This window comes from Anomaloglossus baeobatrachus, chromosome 2, assembly GCF_048569485.1.
Source record: "Anomaloglossus baeobatrachus isolate aAnoBae1 chromosome 2, aAnoBae1.hap1, whole genome shotgun sequence".
NCBI lineage: Eukaryota > Metazoa > Chordata > Amphibia > Anura > Aromobatidae > Anomaloglossus > Anomaloglossus baeobatrachus.
Genome location: NC_134354.1, coordinates 8,022,035 through 8,044,352, shown reverse-complemented (window position 1 = coordinate 8,044,352; position 22,318 = coordinate 8,022,035). Strand labels below are relative to the sequence as shown.

At 52.7% G+C, this 22,318-nt stretch overlaps 1 protein-coding gene across 1 annotated transcript in view; it reads left to right on the top strand.

Moving 5' to 3' along the window:
• The window catches only part of TBX15 (T-box transcription factor 15), a 144,948-nt gene that overhangs the window by 64,431 nt on the left and 58,199 nt on the right, over positions 1 to 22,318 (top strand). The window contains exon 2 of the mRNA XM_075334841.1: positions 21,526 to 21,742. Within this exon, the coding sequence (XP_075190956.1) occupies positions 21,526 to 21,742 (217 nt within the window). The remainder of the gene's footprint in view (positions 1 to 21,525; positions 21,743 to 22,318) is intronic.

The following is a 22,318-nucleotide window of genomic DNA, read 5'->3' as shown; positions in this document are numbered from 1 at the left end:
TACGCGCTCCGCAATATTCCTGTATACTGTATATAGTATTCAATCCTGTGACAATGTATCACTGCACTGTACAGAGGACAATGTAACAATGTATCACTGCACTGTACAGAGGACAATGTATCACTGCACTGTACAGAGGACAATGTATCACTGCACTGTACAGAGGACAATGTATCACTGCACTGTACAGAGGACAATGTAACAATGTATCACTGCACTGTACAGAGTATAATGTATCACTGCACTATACAGAGGACAATGTAACAATGTATCACTGCACTGTACAGAGGACAATGTAACAATGTATCACTGCACTGTACAGAGGACAATGTATCACTGCACTGTACAGTGGAACAATGTATCACTGCACTGTACAGTGGAACAATGTATCACTGCACTGTACAGAGGACAATGTATCACTGCACTGTACAGAGGACAATGTATAACTGCACTGTACAGAGGACAATGAATCACTGCACTGTACAGAGGACAATGTAACAATGTATCACTGCACTGTACAGAGGAACAATGTATCACTGCACTGTACAGAGGACAATGTATCACTGCACTGTACAGAGGACAATGTATTACTGCACTGTACAGATGACAATGTAACAATGTATCACTGCACCGTACAGAGGACAATGTATTACTGCACTGTACAGAGGACAATATATCACTTCACTGTACAGAGGACAATGTGTATCACTGCACTTTTCAGAGGACAATGTATCACTACACTGTACAGAGGATGATGTGACAATGTATCACTGCACGGTACAGAGGAGAATGTGATAATGTATCACTGCACTGTACAGAGGACAATGTATCACTGCACTGTACACAGGACGATGTGACAATGTATCACTGCACTGTACAGAGGATAATGTGACAATGTATCACTGCACTGTACAGAGGATGATGTGACAAGGTATCACTGCACTGTACTGTACAGAGGACAATGTGACAATATATGTCTGTAGTGCAGAGGCCGCTCGCAGCCATATACAGAAGACCACTGCAGAGATAATGGGGATATTGTGGTTTCTCTGCTCTCTGCAGCCCTCACACTTGTCACAGCTGGACGTCTGTTAGTGTGCGTGTGGAGCCCTACAGGTGCGGTGCAGCAGTGTATTACCCTTAGGGACTCCACGGGATGGGACGGTCTGGTCACAGGTAGGGAATCTTCGTTTTGGGATACGTCGTGACGCCACTCTCAGAATTGCGGTCAGTGCGGACCGCCACTGCAGGTTAAGGGATGCCTGGGGCTGATGGTGGGTGCAGTCGGTTGTAATAGCCTCCTGAGAGTAAGGCAAGCCCCAGGTCCCTGTGTATGTGGGTGGGACCACAGGTCGCAGAATGACTCAAACACAGTCCAAGAAGTCTTTTAACGTGTTTACTCACTGTTTAGAGGTCACGGTGAGATGCCCGGGCGACACTGTGATAACCAGGTGGAACCAGGAATTCCAGGAGGCCGTTCTGAGGGTAGCTGTCCGCTCGCCCTCCTTGCACTCTTTTTGTTTGGGAGGATCCCTTGCTTGAAGCGTGGTAGGACTCCTCCAGGGAAGCTGTTACTACCCTGCTCCCCTCTCTCCGGCCCGTCTGCCGGCAGCGTGGCCTTGGTGGGATGGCTTCTGGCCCTGTCCCCTTATGGGCCTGGTGATTGCTGCTTGGCTCGAGCTCTGTGTAGTAGTGGTGAGGGCATAAAGTACCCCCCACCTGTAGGTTAAGCAGCTCTGGATGATTTGCTGCCTGTACTGGGGACCTGTTTCCCCTTGCGTGCTCAGATACCAGGATCTCCGTACTCAGCCACCCCTCTCTCTGGATGTCTTTCAGGCCGACCCACGGTGCCCTTTCTCCCCCGCTTTCAGCTACTGCACTCCTCAGGACCCGTCTTACACGAGAGCCCCTCTGCTCCCTTCCACACACCTCAACCTCCAGCTCCCGACTACTCTCACTTCCTCTCTGCCCTGCTTCCTAGCAACCAGCCTCTGAGCACACCCCTTGCTGGGAATTGAAAGTTAACCCCTACTGGCTACCCAAGGGTCCCCTCTAGTGATGTGGGAGACCTGGTCACTATGTGTTTGTGTGTGCACCTCATCCTGGCCTTTGGAGATTACCTGGAGGCATTGTCCCCGCATGGGTGCAATACTCTGTGGTGCCTGACCAGGTCAGGGGCGCCACATTCCCCCTTAGTTATCATCAGCACGTCCTCGGGCTGCAAAGACAAGAGAAAAAAAAGGTAAATACAAACTTTTCCCACGCAGGGGCAATTATTTACATTTAAACATACCAGGTACCATTCCACCACCAACCACCCACATGTCCGAACCCCACCCAAAAACCTCCAGGAGGTAGGTCGCCGGTCCTTTTGGTGACCAGGGCTGGGCCATCACATTCCCCAGACCTTTCCTCCAATCTTCCTCTCCTGAGGAGAGTGGTGTAAGGTAGGCCCCATAAACAGGCGTACCCGCTTCCGAGTGTTGGAGGGCAGGCCCCATAAACAGGCGTGCCCCCTTGTTGGTGCAGAGCCATGCCCCTTAACAGGCAGACTCTGTGGTTGATACCAAGGAGGCAACTTTTTTTTACAATGCAAAAGTTTGTGGTTAAAGCCAGTTCATAACCGGTGGTCCATTTTTTAAAAGTGCACGTGAACTAGTGTAAAGAAAACATTTTAAAGAGGTCTCACAATAGTCCTTGTGGGCACATTTCACTTAAACGTTACTTAACTGTAAACAGGTTAAACATTACATTTCATACCGTCACTTTGAACTAAACTGTACTTTCTCTATAGCGTAATGGGAGCTGACCAAAGTTGCTGCGGGTTGACCTACGCAGTACTATACTGTCACCTGTCTGAGGTTGTGTCCTCCCACCCGATGTATGTGTCTCAATGTGAATAATGGGTAAACTAGGTATTGATACCAGTGCGGGGTCTTCTGCTTCAGCTACATTTGGCTCTTCCAGGTTCTGAACAGGTTCTTCTGGTTCTCTTACTTCTCTAGATTGAGGGAATGTAATGACTGGAATAACTACTGCTCCATTGTATTGAGGCCAACTTGCTGGGAAATCTCCAAGTACAGTATGGATCATCTTTTCTTTTGGTTCTTGAACTGGCAAAGGGTTGGGAATTTCTTCAGGGGTTCTTAGTTGTTCAGGACATTTCTTTAGGCGATCTCTAGAAACGACAGCTGTTGTTTTTCCTCCATCTTTGCTGATAAGGCATGTCTTTTCACTGCTAAGCGTCGATGGTAACACAGTATAGGGTTCTTCTTCCCAGTGATTGTCAAGTTTATGATGTCTTCTCTTTCTCTTGAGAACTATATCTCCTGGCATCAAAGGAACAGCAGGTGCTTTTCGATTGTAGGCCTTTTCTTGTTTCTCACGTTGCTGAGTCAGGCTTCGCTCCACACACTCTTGTACTTTCTTGTATTGGGCTTGGCGGTTGGAATCCCAATCAGCACCTTGTTGATGGTCTTCAGGGGTCTCAACTCCCATTTCCAAATCTACTGGCAATCTCCCTGGTCTGGCCCTCATCAGGTATGCCGGTGTGCAGTTCGTGGAACTCACAGGGATGTTGTTATACATGTCCACTAGATCGGGCAGTTTTTCCGGCCACCGACTTCGTTCTTCTAATGGGAGAGTCTTCAGAAGGTCGAGAATGATGTGGTTCATTTTCTCACACATGCCATTGGTCTGAGGATGGTAAGGCGTGGTACGGATCTTCTTGCAGCCGTAAAGGTTACAAAACTCCTTAAACACTTCAGCTTCAAAGGCTGGTCCTTGGTCAGTGAGCACTTGGTCTGGATAGCCATGTGGTCGACAGAAATGTGTCTGGAACGCTTTGGCTGCAGTCTGACCGGTCAAGTCCTTGACTGGTACTACCACCAGGAATCTGGAGTAGTGGTCAACCATAGTGAGAGCGTAGTTGTAGCCTTGTCTGCTGGGTGCCAACTTTACATGGTCCAGGGCCACGATCTCCAGGGGCCGTTTAGTTTGGATTGGCTGGAGTGGTGCTCTCTGGCTGGGCTGGTCTTTTCTTCTAAGATTGCAGGGCCCGCAGTTTCGACACCACTTCTCTAGGGCAGATCTCATGCCCACCCAGTAGAATCTTACTTTAAGTAGGGCCTCCAGTTTCTTCCAACCAAAGTGGCCTGCACCATTGTGATAGGCTTCTAGCACCATCCTCGTATCCTTCTGTGGTACAATCACTTGCCACACCTTCTCATGCGTCCTCGGGTCAATGATGCTCCTGTAAAGTTTGTCTTGATAGATGAATAATCGACCCCTCTCCTTCCATAGGTACTGTGCCTCAGGTGGGGCTCCTTTGTCAAGGCTGGCGCCAGGCTGGTTGATCAGTTTCTTTACCAAGCCTACCGCTGGATCATTTTCCTGGGTCTCCTTCCAGTTGTAGTGAGGTAGTGGGTTCAGGGTCACCTCTTGGTGGTTGGCACGCAACTGCCGACACTGTTTTGCTCCATGGCGATGGAACGCTGGCAGCTCAATCTCTTCAAGATCATCTACATCTTCACCCTCGTCTGCTAGGTGAGGCATCCTGGACAGAGCATCTGCGTTGCCGTTCTTGCGGCCAGCTCGATACTTGACAGTAAAGTCATAATTCGCCAGTCGGGCTACCCAACGCTGCTCCATGGCACCCAATTTAGCAGTATCCAAGTGGGTCAGGGGGTTGTTGTCCGTGAAGACAGTGAATTTGGTGGCTGCCAGGTAGTGTTTGAACCGCTCTGTGATAGCCCATACCATGGCCAGGAACTCTAGCTTAAATGAGCTATAATTTTCTGGGTTTCTTTCAGTAGGCCTGAGCTTCCTGCTGGCGTAAGCAATCACACGCTCTTTGCCTCCCTGCACCTGTGAAAGCACTGCTCCCAGTCCCACATTACTGGCATCTGTGTACAGTACGAATGGCAGACCGTAGTCAGGGTAGGCTAGGATCTCTTCACCCGTCAAGGCCCCTTTCATTTGTCTGAAGGAGTGTTCTTCTGCTTCTCCCCAGTGAAATGGCGGGCCGGAGATCTTTCCTTTCTTCTTTGGGTGGCCTACCAGGAGCTCTTGCAAAGGCGCTGCCATTTTCGTGTAGCCCTTGATGAACCTTCTGTAGTAGCCTACCAAGCCAAGGAACTGGCGTACCTCCCGAACGGTAGTAGGTGTGGGCCATTCCTGGATGACTGTGACCTTCTCTGGGTCCGGTGCTACTCCTTCTGCACTGACCACGTGACCTAGGTACTGGACCTTTGGCTTCAGTAAATGCCACTTGGATGGTTTCAGCTTCATTCCATATCGGGATAGCGCTTCAAAGACTTCAGCCAGGTGTTTCAGGTGGTCCTCGTAGGTCTTGGAGTACACGATGACATCATCCAGGTAGAGCAGGACGGTCTCAAAGTTGAGGTGCCCTAGGCAGCATTCCATAAGCCTCTGGAAGGTCCCGGGGGCATTGCAGAGTCCAAATGGCATGCTGTTGAACTCACAGAGGCCCATTGGGGTGGTGAAGGCCGTCTTCTCCCGATCTTCCTCTGCTACAGATACTTGCCAGTAGCCACTAGTAAGATCTAGGGTAGAAAAGTAGTTGGAGGTTTTTAAGGCAGCGAGGGATTCCTCTATCCTTGGCAAAGGGTAGGCATCCTTGTGTGTTATCTGATTTATCCGTCTGTAATCCACACACATCCTCATCGTGCCATCCTTCTTCCTCACCAGGACTAGGGGAGCCGCCCAGGGGCTGCAACTGTCCCTTATGACTCCTGCCTCCTTCATGTCCTTCAGCATGTCCTTTGTGCGCTGGTAATGGGCTGGTGGAATAGGCCTATGTCTTTCCTTAATGGGAGGATGACTGCCTGTGGGTATGTGATGTTGCACCCCTTTGATCCTACCAAAGTCTAGTGGGTTCTTACTAAAGACCTGCTCGTATTCCCGCACGACCCTGTAAACCCCATGTTTCTGGTAGACGGGTGTAGAGTCAGTCCCCACGTGTAGTTTCTGGCACCAGTCCCCTAACTGCTTTTGGGAGGTCTCATCCTCTGTTGAGTCAGCTTGTGTCAGGGGACCTACAGGTGTTATGGCGTCATCTGAGCATGTAAACAGTTTGGCTATGGTAGCGTACCTTGGTAGTCTGGCTTCCTCCTCCCCACAGTTCAACACTCGTACAGGCACTCGTCCCTTGTGTACATCAACTACCCCCCTGGCTGTCAGAATCGTGGGCCAGTGGTCTGAATGAGTGGGCTCTAGTACAGCCTGGTAATCTTGTCCTCTGAGACCTACCGCTGCTCTACACCACATCATCATTTCACTCCGTGGGGGTATCACAATGGGGTTAGCATCCATCACCCGTACACTACCAATCTCACCGCCAGTCTGTTTTACCTGTTGCTTCCTCAGAATGATTCGGATCTCTTTTTGCAAGGCTCTTTGCGACCTGCCCTCAGCACCTTCAACAATCTGGTGAAGCAACAACAACACTTCCCCTAGGCAATTTTCTATGACATTAGTGCCTAAAATCATTTGCGGGTTCCTTTCTCTAATATCAGTGTCCACAACAATCAGTCCTTGTCCCTTCATTTCCTGCCTTCCCACCTTTATGGTTACCTCCTTGACCCCAATCTGGTCTATAGGTTGTCCGTTGGCAGCATAGATGGTGAGGGAGGGGTCCGGTGGTCGGAGATCGTCGTCCGACCAAAACCTGCGATACAGGACATACGGGATCGTGGTTACCTGAGAGCCGGTGTCCAATAATGCCGGGGTAGGGATCCCATCCAGGACGATGGACAGGACAGGACGTCCACCCACGTACTGATCACGGCAGCGACCTGGGCCTGATCTTCTTAATCCTGAGGACTGGCCCTCGGCCCCAGGTTTGGCTCGTTTAGAGGGCAAGCCCTTGCATAGTGACCTGCCTCCTGGCAACGACGACAGATGGGTTGTCCAGATGAGTCATAGCGATCACTACTCCTGCCTCGGGTTGTAGGACCTCTTCTCCTCCGCATCCAAGGGACGTCCTCTGGGCTGTCAGCTAGCAGGATCCGATGAGGGACTTTGGTTTCTGAGGGCAACTGCATTGCTTTCAGGATTTGTGCGACATCCTTAGTGAGCTGTTGCACCTGGGAGGATAGTGTATTTATAGTCTCTGCTGACGCGTTGAGTCCTTTTGCAGTTACCAGGGACTGCGAGGAGGATTCCGCTCCTGCAGCCGTGGAACTGGCAGGCCATGCGGGTGCGACGGGGTCTGTGTCCACAGGAGGTTGGAGTGCTTTCACTGCCCTGTCTTTCAAAATGGCAAAGTCCACGTCAGGGTGTTCCAGGGACCACAGCTTCATCTGCTTCCCATCCTCAGGAGAGCGCAGGCCCCGCAAGAATTGTTCCTTCATCATCCGGTTTCCTTCCTGATCACTGACAGGGTCCACCAGCTTGAGAGCCCGTAGTGCAGCCTGCAGCCTGAGGGCATAGTCTCTTATGCTATCTTGGGGCTTCTGACGGCAGTTATAGAAGTCCGTCCTCAGCTCTCCCTCTGTGCGGTGTTCAAAAGCAGCTGCTAGTTTGGCAAAGATGGTCTCAACAGAGCCCCGGTCATCATTGGTCCAGGACTCAGCTTCCAATTCTGCTGCTCCAGTCAATTGTCCCAGCACCACAGCGGCCCTCTGCTTACCAGTCATCGCGTGCATGTCTAGCAGGGTGTTGATCTTCTTCTTAAACCCGGTCAACGTGTCTATTTTACCGGCGTATTGGGGCAGCCATTGCGCTCCTGGGACATACAGCAAGGAAACTGGCATTATGGGGGAGATTTCAGCCGGCGCGGCTGCGACCGCGGCACCGGCACCAGGCGCTGCTGCGTCCAGCGCGACGGGGGCTGGCATCGCTTGGGCTGCGTCGCCCTGACCAGGGGCATTACCTCCTGCAGCGTCCATTTTTCTTCAAAAATCTGCGCGCTCCCTTTCCACTTCCTGGGTCAGTACGCTCTCTGAATTGTGGGGATTCTGGGGCGGCCACACCTCTTCGTGGGCGGTGCTCTTCTCCCTCGCGCGGGCTGCAGCGCGCGCTTTTGAAGATGGCAATATGGCGGCGGTTCAATTTTTGCGGTCGGACCTCTGAGGCACACGGTCACCTGTCTGAACAGGTCTAGTCCAAATCCTGTTCGTGACGCCAGCTCTGTGGAGCCCTACAGGTGCGGTGCAGCAGTGTATTACCCTTAGGGACTCCACGGGATGGGACGGTCTGGTCACAGGTAGGGAATCTTCGTTTTGGGATACGTCGTGACGCCACTCTCAGAATTGCGGTCAGTGCGGACCGCCACTGCAGGTTAAGGGATGCCTGGGGCTGATGGTGGGTGCAGTCGGTTGTAATAGCCTCCTGAGAGTAAGGCAAGCCCCAGGTCCCTGTGTATGTGGGTGGGACCACAGGTCGCAGAATGACTCAAACACAGTCCAAGAAGTCTTTTAACGTGTTTACTCACTGTTTAGAGGTCACGGTGAGATGCCCGGGCGACACTGTGATAACCAGGTTGAACCAGGAATTCCAGGAGGCCGCTCTGAGGGTAGCTGTCCGCTCGCCCTCCTTGCACTCTTTTTGTTTGGGAGGATCCCTTGCTTGAAGCGTGGTAGGACCCCTCCAGGGAAGCTGTTACCACCCTGCTCCCCTCTCTCTGGCTCGTCTGCCGGCAGCGTGGCCTTGGTGGGATGGCTTCTGGCCCTGTCCCCTTATGGGCCTGGTGATTGCTGCTTGGCTCGAGCTCTGTGTAGTAGTGGTGAGGGCATAAAGTACCCCCCACCTGTAGGTTAAGCAGCTCTGGATGATTTGCTGCCCGTACTGGGGATCTGTTTCCCCTTGCGTGCTCGGATACCAGGATCTCCGTACTCAGCCACCCTTCTCTCTGGATGATTTTCAGGCCGACCCACGGTGCCCTTTCTCCCCCGCTTTCAGCTACTGCACTCCTCAGGACCTGTCTCACACGAGAGACCCTCTGCTCCCTTCCACACACCTCAACCTCCAGCTCCAGACTCCCCTCACTTCCTCTCTGCCCTGCTTCCTAGCAACCAGCCTCTGAGCACACCCCTTGCTGGGAATTGAAAGTTAACCCCTACTGGCTACCCAAGGGTCCCCTCTAGTGATGTGGGAGACCTGGTCACTATGTGTTTGTGTGTGCACCTCATCCTGGCCTTTGGAGATTACCTGGAGGCATTGTCCCCGCATGGTGGTGCCTGACCGGGTCAGGGGCGCCACATTCGCAGTGTGAGCAATCCTCTGTGATGTCTGTTACAGTGTGCGCAGTGTGAGCAATCCTCTGTGATGTCTGTTACAGTGTGCGCAGTGTGAGCGATCCTCTGTGATGTCTGTTGCAGTGTGCGCAGTGTGAGCAATCCTCTGTGATGTCTGTTACAGTGTGCGCAGTGTGAGCGATCCTCTGTGATGTCTGTTGCAGTGTGCGCAGTGTGAGCGATCCTCTGTGATGTCTGTTACAGTGTGCGCAGTGTGAGCGATCCTCTGTGATGTCTGTTACAGTGTGCGCAGTATGAGCAATCCTCTGTGATGTCTGTTATAGTGTGCGCAGTGTGAGCGATCCTCTGTGATGTCTGTTACAGTGTGCGCAGTGTGAGCAATCCTCTGTGATGTCTGTTACAGTGTGCGCAGTGTGAGCAATCCTCTGTGATGTCTGTTGCAGTGTGCGCAGTGTGAGCGATCCTCTGTGATGTCTGTTACAGTGTGCGCAGTGTGAGCCATCCTCTGTGATGTCTGTTGCAGTGTGCGCAGTGTGAGCGATCCTCTGTGATGTCTGTTACAGTGTGCGCAGTGTGAGCGATCCTCTGTGATGTCTGTTACAGTGTGCGCAGTGTGAGCAATCCTCTGTGATGTCTGTTACAGTGTGCGCAGTGTGAGCGATCCTCTGTGATGTCTGTTACAGTGTGCGCAGTGTGAGCGATCCTCTGTGATGTCTGTTACAGTGTGCGCAGTGTGAGCCATCCTCTGTGATGTCTGTTGCAGTGTGCGCAGTGTGAGCGATCCTCTGTGATGTCTGTTGCAGTGTGCGCAGTGTGAGCCATCCTCTGTGATGTCTGTTGCAGTGTGCGCAGTGTGAGCAATCCTCTGTGATGTCTGTTGCAGTGTGCGCAGTGTGAGCGATCCTCTGTGATGTCTGTTACAGTGTGCGCAGTGTGAGCCATCCTCTGTGATGTCTGTTGCAGTGTGCGCAGTGTGAGCGATCCTCTGTGATGTCTGTTGCAGTGTGCGCAGTGTGAGCGATCCTCTGTGATGTCTGTTACAGTGTGCGCAGTGTGAGCCATTCTCTGTGATGTCTGTTGCAGTGTGCGCAGTGTGAGCCATCCTCTGTGATGTCTGTTGCAGTGTGCGCAGTGTGAGCGATCCTCTGTGATGTCTGTTGCAGTGTGCGCAGTGTGAGCGATCCTCTGTGATGTCTGTTGCAGTGTGCGCAGTGTGAGCGATCCTCTGTGATGTCTGTTACAGTGTGCGCAGTGTGAGCGATCCTCTGTGATGTCTGTTGCAGTGTGCGCAGTGTGAGCGATCCTCTGTGATGTCTGTTGCAGTGTGCGCAGTGTGAGCCATCCTCTGTGATGTCTGTTACAGTGTGCGCAGTGTGAGCCATCCTCTATGATGTCTGTTGCAGTGTGCGCAGTGTGAGCCATCCTCTGTGATGTCTGTTACAGTGTGCGCAGTGTGAGCCATCCTCTGTGATGTCTGTTGCAGTGTGCGCAGTGTGAGCGATCCTCTGTGATGTCTGTTACAGTGTGCGCAGTGTGAGCCATTCTCTGTGATGTCTGTTGCAGTGTGCGCAGTGTGAGCCATCCTCTGTGATGTCTGTTGCAGTGTGCGCAGTGTGAGCGATCCTCTGTGATGTCTGTTGCAGTGTGCGCAGTGTGAGCGATCCTCTGTGATGTCTGTTGCAGTGTGCGCAGTGTGAGCGATCCTCTGTGATGTCTGTTACAGTGTGCGCAGTGTGAGCCATTCTCTGTGATGTCTGTTGCAGTGTGCGCAGTGTGAGCCATCCTCTGTGATGTCTGTTGCAGTGTGCGCAGTGTGAGCGATCCTCTGTGATGTCTGTTGCAGTGTGCGCAGTGTGAGCGATCCTCTGTGATGTCTGTTGCAGTGTGCGCAGTGTGAGCGATCCTCTGTGATGTCTGTTACAGTGTGCGCAGTGTGAGCCATCCTCTGTGATGTCTGTTACAGTGTGCGCAGTGTGAGCCATCCTCTGTGATGTCTGTTGCAGTGTGCGCAGTGTGAGCCATCCTCTGTGATGTCTGTTGCACTGTGCGCAGTGTGAGCAATCCTCTGTGATGTCTGTTGCAGTGTGCGCAGTGTGAGCCATCCTCTGTGATGTCTGTTGCAGTGTGCGCAGTGTGAGCCATCCTCTGTGATGTCTGTTGCAGTGTGCGCAGTGTGAGCGATCCTCTGTGGAGCTCTCCATTGCTGGTGGTTTGCAGCCGTGTGTCAGTGTCTGGGTCGGGTCTGCAGCTCCTCACAGTGACCAGCAGGGGGCGAGGGTCTCCCAGGGATCCCAGCAGGTGGTGAGCAGCGTTAACCCCTGCAGCGCTGCGCCCCCACATTGCAGGCTGTCTCCAGTTTCTGGTTCTTGTCCATGTTCTGGGTCTGGTTCTGCGTTGTAGCAGAGTGGATCTCGCTCGGTTTATCGCCTTCTCTGTCATTGTCTGTATTTTATCTCGCTCTGGGATCACATTATGGGATTTCCTTGCAGGTTTTCTTGTGTTTTGTCCCATGATATCACCTGTAGAGGATGACGCGGGGCTAGGATTTACCCGATGGGTCCGTTCTCTTTCATTATGAGATTATGAGATCCCACAGATCAGGGGTCTCCAATAGACCCCCGCCCTGACGCTGCCTGTCCTACAGAAACCCACCCGGCGCCATCTGTCCTACAGACTGCTCTATAGACCCACCCTGGCGCTGTATGCTCCGTAGACCACCCCGTGCTGTCTGCCCTATAGACCCCCCTCAACGCCATCTGCCCTATAGATCTACCCTGGCGCTGTCTGCCCTATAGATCTACCCTGGCGCTGTCTGCCCTATAGATCTACCCTGGCGCTGTCTGCCCTATAGATCTACCCTGGCGCTGTCTGCCATACAGATCTACCATGGTACTGTCTGCCCTATAGACCCCCCCTCAATGCTGTCTACCCTATAGACCACCCTCGACGCTGTCTGCCCTATAGACCCCCCTTGACGCCGTCTGCCCTATAGACCCCACTTGACGCCGTCTGCCCTATAGATCTACCCTGGCGCTGTCTGCCCTATAGATCTATACTGGCGCCATCTGCCCTATAGATCTATCCTGGCGATATCTGCCCTATAGATCTATCCTGGCGCTATCTGCCCTATAGATCTATCCTGGCGCTATCTGCCCTATAGATCTATCCTGGCGCTATCTGCCCTATAGATCTATCCTGGCGCTATCTGCCCTATACATCTACCCTGGTGCTCTCTGCCCTATACATCTACCCTGGTGCTGTCTGCCCTATACATCTACCCTGGTGCTCTCTGCCCTATAGATCTACCCTGGTGCTATCTGCCCTATAGATCTACCCTGGCGCTATCTGCCCTATAGATCTATCCTGGCGCTATCTGCCCTATAGATCTATCCTGGCGCTATCTGCCCTATAGATCTATCCTGGCGCTATCTGCCCTATAGATCTACCCTGGCGCTATCTGCCCTATAGATCTACCCTGGTGCTCTCTGCCCTATAGATCTACCCTGGCGCCATCTTCCTTATAGATCTACCCTGGTTCCGTCTGCCCCATAGATCTACCCTGGTGCTGTCTGCCCTATAGATCTACTCTGGCGCCGCCTTCCTTATAGATCTACCCTGGTGCCGTCTGCCCCATAGATCTACCCTGGTGCTGTCTGCCCTATAGATCTACCCTGGCGCTGTCTGCCCTATAGATCTACCCTGGCGCTGTCTGCCATACAGATCTACCATGGTACTGTCTGCCCTATAGACCCCCCCTCAATGCTGTCTACCCTATAGACCACCCTCGACGCCGTCTGCCCTATAGATCTACCCTGGCGCCGTCTTCCCTATAGCTCTACCCTGGTGCTGTCTGCCCTATAGATCTACCCTGGCGCCGTCTTCCCTATAGATCTACCCTAGTGCCGTCTTCCCTATAGATGTACCCTGGCGCCGTCTTCCCCATAGATCTACCCTAGTGCCGTCTTCCCTATAGATGTACCCTGGTGCAGTCTGCCCTATAGACCCTTCTCCCTGGTACCGTCTGCCCTATAGACCCTTCTCCCTGGTACCGTCTGCCCTATAGACCCTTCTCCCTGGTACCGTCTGCCCTATAGACCCTCCTCCCTGGTACCGTCTGCCCTATAGACCCTCCTCCCTGGTACCGTCTGCCCTATAGATCCTCCTCCCTGGTACCGTCTGCCCTATAGACCCTTCTCCCTGGTACCGTCTGCCCTATAGACCCTCCTCCCTGGTACCGTCTGCTGGGACACCAGGGACAGCTGAATGATCCTGAGCTTTTGTGCATATCTCCAATTGTTTTCCCAAATTATTTTTTTGAAACCCTGTGCGATATTAGGAGACCAAGCAGGAATCAGCGCTCCGTCCCTGCGGCTTTACCAGCGCTGAGCGTCCATTGCTCCTGATCTGCCCCTTTATTTCCTATTTACAAGCAGGAATGTCCTCCTCTCAACTTAGGCGATTGTGCCTGACACTGTATATGGGGTGTAGTGTGGATGACAGTGTAAATGTGGTGTAGTGTGGTGACACTGTATAAGAGGTGTAGTGTGGAGACACTGTATATGGGGTGTAGTGTGTTGACACTGTATATGGGGTGTAGTGTGGATGACAGTGTAAATGTGGTGTAGTGTGGTGACACTGTATAAGAGGTGTAGTGTGGTGACACTGTATATGGCGTGTAGTGTGGATGACACTGTATACGGGGTGTAGTGTGGATGACACTGTATACGGGGTGTAGTGTGGTGACACTGTGTAAGAGGTGTAGTGTGGTGACACTGTATATGGGGTGTAGTGTGGTGACACTGTATACGGGGTGTAGTGTTGTGACACTGTATACGGGGTGTAGTGTGGTGACACTGTATACGGGGTGTAGTGTGGTGACACTGTATATCTGGTGTAGTGTGGTGACACTGTATATGGGGTGTAGTGTGGTGACACTGTATATGGGGTGTAGTGTGGTGACACTGTATATGGGGTGTAGTGTGGTGACACTGTATACGGGGTGTAGTGTGGTGACACTGTATATGGGGTGTAGTGTTGTGACACTGTATATGGGGTGTAGTGTGGTGACACTGTATATGGGGTGTAGTGTCGTGACACTGTATATGGGGTGTAGTGTGGTGACACTGTATATGGGGTGTAGTGTGGTGACACTGTATATGGGGTGTAGTGTGGTGACACTGTATACGGGGTGTAGTGTGGTGACACTGTATATGGGGTGTAGTGTGGTGACACTGTATACGGGGTGTAGTGTGGTGACACTGTATATGGGGTGTAGTGTTGTGACACTGTATACGGGGTGTAGTGTGGTGACACTGTATACGGGGTGTAGTGTGGTGACACTGTATATGGGGTGTAGTGTGGTGACACTGTATACGGGGTGTAGTGTGGTGACACTGTATACGGGGTGTAGTGTGGTGACACTGTATACGGGGTGTAGTGTGGTGACACTGTATACGGGGTGTAGTGTGTGACACTGTATACGGGGTGTAGTGTGGTGACACTGTATACGGGGTGTAGTGTGTGACACTGTATACGGGGTGTAGTGTGGTGACACTGTATACGGGGTGTAGTGTGGTGACACTGTATACGGGGTGTAGTGTGGTGACACTGTATATGGGGTGTAGTGTGGTGACACTGTATACGGGGTGTAGTGTTGTGACACTGTATACGGGGTGTAGTGTGGTGACACTGTATATGGGGTGTAGTGTGGTGACACTGTATACGGGGTGTAGTGTGTTGACACTGTATACGGGGTGTAGTGTGGTGACACTGTATACGGGGTGTAGTGTGGTGACACTGTATACGGGGTGTAGTGTGGTGACACTGTATACGGGGTGTAGTGTTGTGACACTGTATATGGGGTGTAGTGTGGTGACACTGTATACGGGGTGTAGTGTGGTGACACTGTATACGGGGTGTAGTGTGTGACACTGTATACGGGGTGTAGTGTGGTGACACTGTATACGGGGTGTAGTGTGGTGACACTGTATACGGGGTCTAGTGTGGTGACACTGTATATGGGGTGTAGTGTGGTGACACTGTATACGGGGTGTAGTGTGGTGACACTGTATACGGGGTGTAGTGTGGTGACACTGTATATGGGGTGTAGTGTGGTGACACTGTATACGGGGTGTAGTGTTGTGACACTGTATATGGGGTGTAGTGTGGTGACACTGTATATGGGGTGTAGTGTGGTGACACTGTATACGGGGTGTAGTGTGGTGACACTGTATACGGGGTGTAGTGTGGTGACACTGTATATGGGGTGTAGTGTGGTGACACTGTATACGGGGTGTAGTGTGGTGACACTGTATACGGGGTGTAGTGTGGTGACACTGTATATGGGGTGTAGTGTGGTGACACTGTATACGGGGTGTAGTGTGGTGACACTGTATAGGTGGGTTCTGTACACGGGGCACAGATCACAGTATGGCTGATGTGTGGGTGAGGTATATACAGGAGGAGGGGGAGGAAGTCACAGTTTTTCGATGTCTGTGACTGAGCGCTGGGAGAGGGGAGAAGGAGCTGCAGAATGCACACATCATATCACCATGAGTCCTGCTGGCCGGGGGTGACTTGCTCCGCTGTTTGTTGCCTGTTGTATATACCGGCTTCCTGTGACCTCGCATGGGAGCAGCAGCGGCTGTAATGAGAATCACATGGAAAATATGTGGAATAATTCAGAGCTCACCGCAATCATATCCGTGTGCCCCAGACAAATTATCACCATCTGAGGCGAAACATCTCACAACCTCTCCCAGACCCGAGGAGTTCACAGCGAATGTCAACAGAGCAACATGTGGCCAGGGGCGCAATAATGTGTCCAGGGGTGCAATAATGTATCCAGGGGCGTAATAATGTGTCCAGGGGCGCAATAATGTATCCAGGGGCGCAATAATGTGTCCAGGGGCGCAATAATGTATCCAGGGGCGCAATAATGTATCCAGGGGCGCAATAATGTGTCCAGGGGCGCAATAATGTGTCCAGGGGTGCAATAATGTGTCCAGGGGCGCAATAATGTATCCAGGGGCGCAATAATGTATCCAGGGGCGCAATAATGTATCCAGGGGCGCAATAATGTATCCAGGGGCGCAATAATGTGTCCAGGGGCGCAATAATGTATCCAGGGGCGCAATAATGTATCCAGGGGCGCAATAATGTGTCCAGGGGCGCAATAATGTATCCAGGGGCGCAATAATGTATCCAGGGGCGCAATAATGTATCCAGGGGCGCAATAATGTGTCCAGGGGCGCAATAATGTATCCAGGGGCGCAATAATGTATCCAGGGGCGCAATAATGTATCCAGGGGCGCAATAATGTGTCCAGGGGCGCAATAATAAGTCCAGGGGTGCAATAATGTGTCCAGGGGTAAAATAAATGTGTCCAGGGGCGCAATAATGTGTCCAGGGATGAAATAATGTGTCCAGGGGTAAAATAATGTGTCCAGGGGCGCAATAATGTGTCCAGGGATGAAATAATGTATCCAGGGGTGCAATAATGTGTCCACGGGTGCAATAATGTGTCCAGGGGCGCAATAATGTGTCCAGGGGTAAAATAATGTGTCCAGGGATGAAATAATGTGTCCAGGGGCGCAATAATGTGTCCAGGGATGAAATAATGTGTCCAGGGGTGCAATAATGTGTCCAGGGGTGCAATAATGTGTCCAGGGGTGCAATAATGTGTCCAGGGGTGCAATAATGTGTCCAGGGGCGCAATAATGTGTCCAGAGGTGCAATAATGTGTCCAGGGGCGCAATAATGTGTCCAGATGTGCAATAATGTGTCCAGGGGTGCAATAATGTGTCCAGGGGCGCAATAATGTGTCCAGGGGCGCAATAATGTGTCCAGGGATGAAATAATGTGTCCAGGGGCGCAATAATGTGTCCAGGGGTGCAATAATGTGTCCAGAGGTGCAATAATGTGTCCAGGGGCGCAATAATGTGTCCAGGGGCGCAATAATGTGTCCAGGGGCGCAATAATGTGTCCAGGGGCGCAATAATGTGTCCAGGGGTGCAATAATGTGTCCAGGGGCAGCGGGAGATGCAATAATGTGTTCAGGGGTATCGGGAGGTAATGTGCTTAGGAAGTGATTCTGGGCTCGGATCAGTACCTGTAGTACCCGGAGTGGCAGGATCGTGTAGCCGCCATTTTTGGGGAATCTCCGCTCCTTTAAGCGCAGGACACTGCAAATTTGATGACTTTATTTACAAAATATCAGGCCAGTTCTGCCAGATCTTGCGGCGTGGATGTATAGGTGAGTCAGGAGGAGGGGACGTATTCTGGGAAGTAATTCCCACAATCACAGATATTTGTCTGAGGCCCTGGTACCAGGCGCCCCCTGCTCAGAAGGGGAATTATTCCAGAATTAGATGATGAGAATCATCATTGTGTTCACTGCTGACACGTTTTGTGAGTCCTGCTCTTATCATGGTCCACCTCCTGTCATGGTCCACTTCCTGTCATGGTCCGGCTCCTGTCATGGTCCGGCTCCTGTCATGGTCCACCTCCTGTCATGGTCCGGCTCCTGTCATGGTCCGGCTCCTGTCATGGTCCGGCTCCTGTCATGGTCCGGCTCTTATCATGGTCCGGCTCCTGTCATGGTCCGGCTCCTGTCATGGTCCGGCTCCTGTCATGGTCCGGCTCCTATCATGGTCCGGATCCTGTCATGGTCCGGCTCCTGTCATGGTCCGGCTCCTGTCATGGTCCGGCTCCTGTCATGGTCCGGCTCCTATCATGGTCCGGCTCCTATCATGGTCCGGATCCTATCATGGTCCGGATCCTGTCATGGTCCGGCTCTTATCATGGTCCGGCTCCTCTCATGGTCCGGCTCTTCTCATGGTCCGGCTCTTCTCATGGTCCGGCTCCTGTCATGGTCCGCCTCCTGTCATGGTCCGCCTCCTGTCATGGTCCGCCTCCTGTCATGGTTCGCCTCCTATAATGGTCTGGCTCCTGTCATGGTCTGGCTCCTATCATGGTCCGGCTCCTATCATGGTCCACCTCCTGTCATGGTCCGGCTCTTGTCATGGTCCGGCTCCTGTCATGGTCCGGCTCCTGTCATGGTCCGGCTCCTGTCATGGTCCACCTCCTGTCATGGTCCGGCTCCTGTCATGGTCCGGCTCTTGTCATGTTCCGGCTCCTGTCATGGTCTGGCTCCTGTCATGGTCCGGCTCCTGTCATGGTCCGGCTCCTGTCATGGTCCGGCTCCTGTCATGGTCCGGCTCCTATCATGGTCCGGATCCTGTCATGGTCCGGCTCCTGTCATGGTCCGGCTCCTGTCATGGTCCGGCTCCTGTCATGGTCCGGCTCCTGTCATGGTCCAGCTCCTATCATGGTCCGGCTCCTATCATGGTCCGGCTCCTATCATGGTCCGGATCCTGTCATGGTCCGGCTCTTATCATGGTCCGGCTCCTCTCATGGTCCGGCTCTTCTCATGGTCCGGCTCTTCTCATGGTCCGGCTCCTGTCATGGTCCGCCTCCTGTCATGGTCCGCCTCCTGTCATGGTCCGCCTCCTGTCATGGTCCGCCTCCTGTCATGGTTCACCTCCTATAATGGTCTGGCTCCTGTCATGGTCTGGCTCCTATCATGGTCCGGCTCCTATCATGGTCCACCTCCTGTCATGGTCCGGCTCCTATCATGGTCCGGCTCTTATCATGGTCCGACTCCTGTCATGGTCCGGCTCCTGTCATGGTCCGGCTCCTGTCATGGTCCAGCTCCTGTCATGGTCCGTCTCCTGTCATGGTCCGGCTCTTATCATGGTCCGGCTCTTATCATGGTCCGGCTCTTATCATGGTCCAGCTCTTATCATGTTCCGGCTCCTATCATGGTCTGCCTCCTGTCATGGTCTGGCTCCTGTCATGGTCCGGCTCCTGTCATGGTCCGTCCCCCCTATCATGGTCCGCCTCCTGTCATGGTCCGGCTCCTGTCATGGTCCGGCTCCTGTCATGGTCCGGCTCCTGTCATGGTTCGGCTCCTGTCATGGTCCGGCTCCTGTCATGGTCCGGCTCTTGTCATGGTCCGGCTCCTGTCATGGTCCGCCTCCTGTCATGGTCCGCCTCTTGTCATGGTCCGCCTCCTGTCATGGTCCGGCTCCTGTCATGGTCCGGCTCCTATCATGGTCCGGCTCCTATCATGGTCCGGCTCATATCATGGTCCGGCTCCTGTCATGGTCCGGCTCCTGTCATGGTCCGGCTCCTGTCATGGTCCGGCTCCTATTATGGTCCGGCTCCTATCATGGTCCGGCTCCTATCATGGTCCGGCTCTTATCATGGTCCGGCTCTTATCATGGTCCGGCTCCTGTCATGGTCCGGCTCCTGTCATGGTCCGGCTCCTGTCATGGTCCGGCTCCTGTCATGGTCCGGCTCCTGTCATGGTCCGGCTCTTATCATGGTCTGGCTCTTATTATGGTCCGGCTCTTATCATGTTCCGGCTCCTATCATGGTCTGCCTCCTGTCATGGTCCGGCTCCTATCATGCTCCGGCTCCTGTCATGGTCCGCCTCTTATCATGGTCCGGCTCCTGTCATGGTCCGGCTCCTGTCATGGTCCGGCTCCTATTATGGTCCGGCTCTTATCATGGTCCGGCTCTTATCATGGTCCGGCTCTTATCATGGTCCGGCTCTTGTCATGGTCCGGCTCTTGTCATGGTCTGGCTCCTGTCATGGTTCGGCTCCTGTCATGGTCCGGCTCCTCTCATGGTCCGGCTCCTCTCATGGTCCGGCTCTTATCATGGTCCGGCTCTTATCATGGTCCGGCTCTTATCATGGTCCGGCTCCTGTCATGGTCCGGCTCCTGTCATGGTCCGGCTCCTGTCATGGTCCGCCTCCTGTCATGGTCCGCCTCCTGTCATGGTCCGGCTCCTGTCATGGTCCGGCTCCTGTCATGGTCCGGCTCGTCATGGTCCGGCTCTTGTCATGGTCCGGCTCTTGTCATGGTCCGGCTCTTATCATGGTCCGGCTCCTATCATGGTCCACCTCCTATCATGGTCCGGCTCCTATCATGGCCCGCCTCCTATCATGGTCCGCCTCTTATCATGGTCCGCCTCTTATCATGGTCCGCCTCCTGTCATGGTCCGGCTCTTGTCATGGTCCGCCTCCTGTCATGGTCCGCCTCCTGTCATGGTCCGCCTCTTATCATGGGCCGCCTCTTATCATGGGCCGCCTCCTGTCATGGTCCGGCTCCTATCATGGGCCGGCTCCTATCATGGTCCGCGTCCCTCATGGTCCGGCTCCTATCATGGTCCACCTCCTATCATGGTCCGGCTCCTGTCATGGTCCGCCTCCTATCATGGTCCGGCTCTTATCATGGTCCGCCTCCTATCATGGTCCGGCCACCATCCCGGCCACTCACAAGACATAGAGTATTGACTCTCTACATGACTCATGCCGTCTGCCCAAAACGCGTCACTGCGGCTTCTTGTTTGTTTCTCGGCTCTTCCAATGAAGAGGCCAATAAATGAGGACAATCGGTTCCCAGTGATGTACTAGAAGGATTGGTGGCTCGGAACGCAGCAGTGTCAGTTTCTTCATGGCATCTTCTGAGGTGACCTGGCATCAATCACAACGTAAGCAGAGGCAGGGCACACAAAGAATGGCTGTTACATTGTATTATATCCTCCAGTCACCTCCAGAGCTGCAGTCACTATTCTGCTGTTACATTGTGTCTTATCCTCCAGTCACCTCCAGAGCTGCGGTCACTATTCTGCTGTTACATTGTGTCTTATCCTCCAGTCACCTCCAGAGCTGCGGTCACTATTCTGCTGTTACATTGTGTCTTATCCTCCAGTCACCTCCAGAGCTGCGGTCACTATTCTGCTGTTACATTGTGTCTTATCCTCCAGTCACCTCCAGAGCTGCGGTCACTATTCTGCTGTTACATTGTGTCTTATCCTGCAGTCACCTTCAGAGCTGCAGTCACTATTCTGCTGTTACATTGTGTCTTATCCTCTAGTCACCTCCAGAGCTGCAGTCACTATTCTGCTGTTACATTGTCTTATCCTCCAGTCTCCTCCAGAGCTGCGGTCACTATTCTGCTGTTACATTGTGTCTTATCCTGCAGTCACCTCCAGAGCTGCAATCCCTATTCTGCTGTTACATTGTGTCTTCATCTGTGCTCTACAACCCCTATAGGACACTTCTTTGTGTAGTGCATTATGTCTGTCAGTTCAGAGTCGTCAGATTCCATGTGACAGAAGAATTGTGAGTGCAGCTCTGGATGTGATGGGGTTAGCAGCTTCTCCTGTAGAAAGGTGTAGTCGGGTGCAGGTGTTGTGTCATCATCTTCTCATCTGCGCTTTTGCTTCTTCCTTGCAGATTCTGAGCACAGCACCAGCTCGGACACTGAGGTCCTGGCGGAGAGGACATCCTGCTCCTATGAGAGCTGCCCGGATCTGGCTCCTTCTCGAGTCCCCGACCCTCAGCCGTTATCTGTGTCTTCTATGGACGAGATCCAAGTGGAGCTGCAATGTGCCGACCTGTGGAAGAGGTTCCATGACATCGGGACGGAGATGATCATCACCAAAGCCGGCAGGTGAGCGCCCGACAACCTGACACCAGAGGGGTCATATACTGCTGATATAGTGGGATAAGAGGTGTAAGATCCAGTCACTGGTGATCTATTGGGAAAATGGCGCTTATCGAAAGGAGTAATATCCATGTCTTTGTGATCTAGTGGATTTATGCATCTTCCTGATGGCCTAGAGGTGTAATGTCCAGACCCTTGTGATCTAGTGGATTTATGCATCTTCCTGATGGCCTAGAGGTGTAATGTCCAGACCCTTCTGATCTAGTGGATTTATGCATCTTCCTGATGGCCTAGAGGTGTAATGTCCAGACCCTTGTGATCTAGTGGATTTATGCATCTTCCTGATGGCCTAGAGGTGTAATGTCCAGACCATTGTGATCTAGTGGATTTATGCATCTTCCTGATGGCCTAGAGGTGTAATGTCCAGACCCTTCTGATCTAGTGGATTTATGCATCTTTCTGATGGCCTAGAGGTGTAATGTCCAGACCCTTTTGATCTAGTGGATTTATGCATCTTCCTGATGGCCTAGAGGTGTAATGTTCAGACCCTTGTGATCTAGTGCATTTATGCATCTTCCTGAT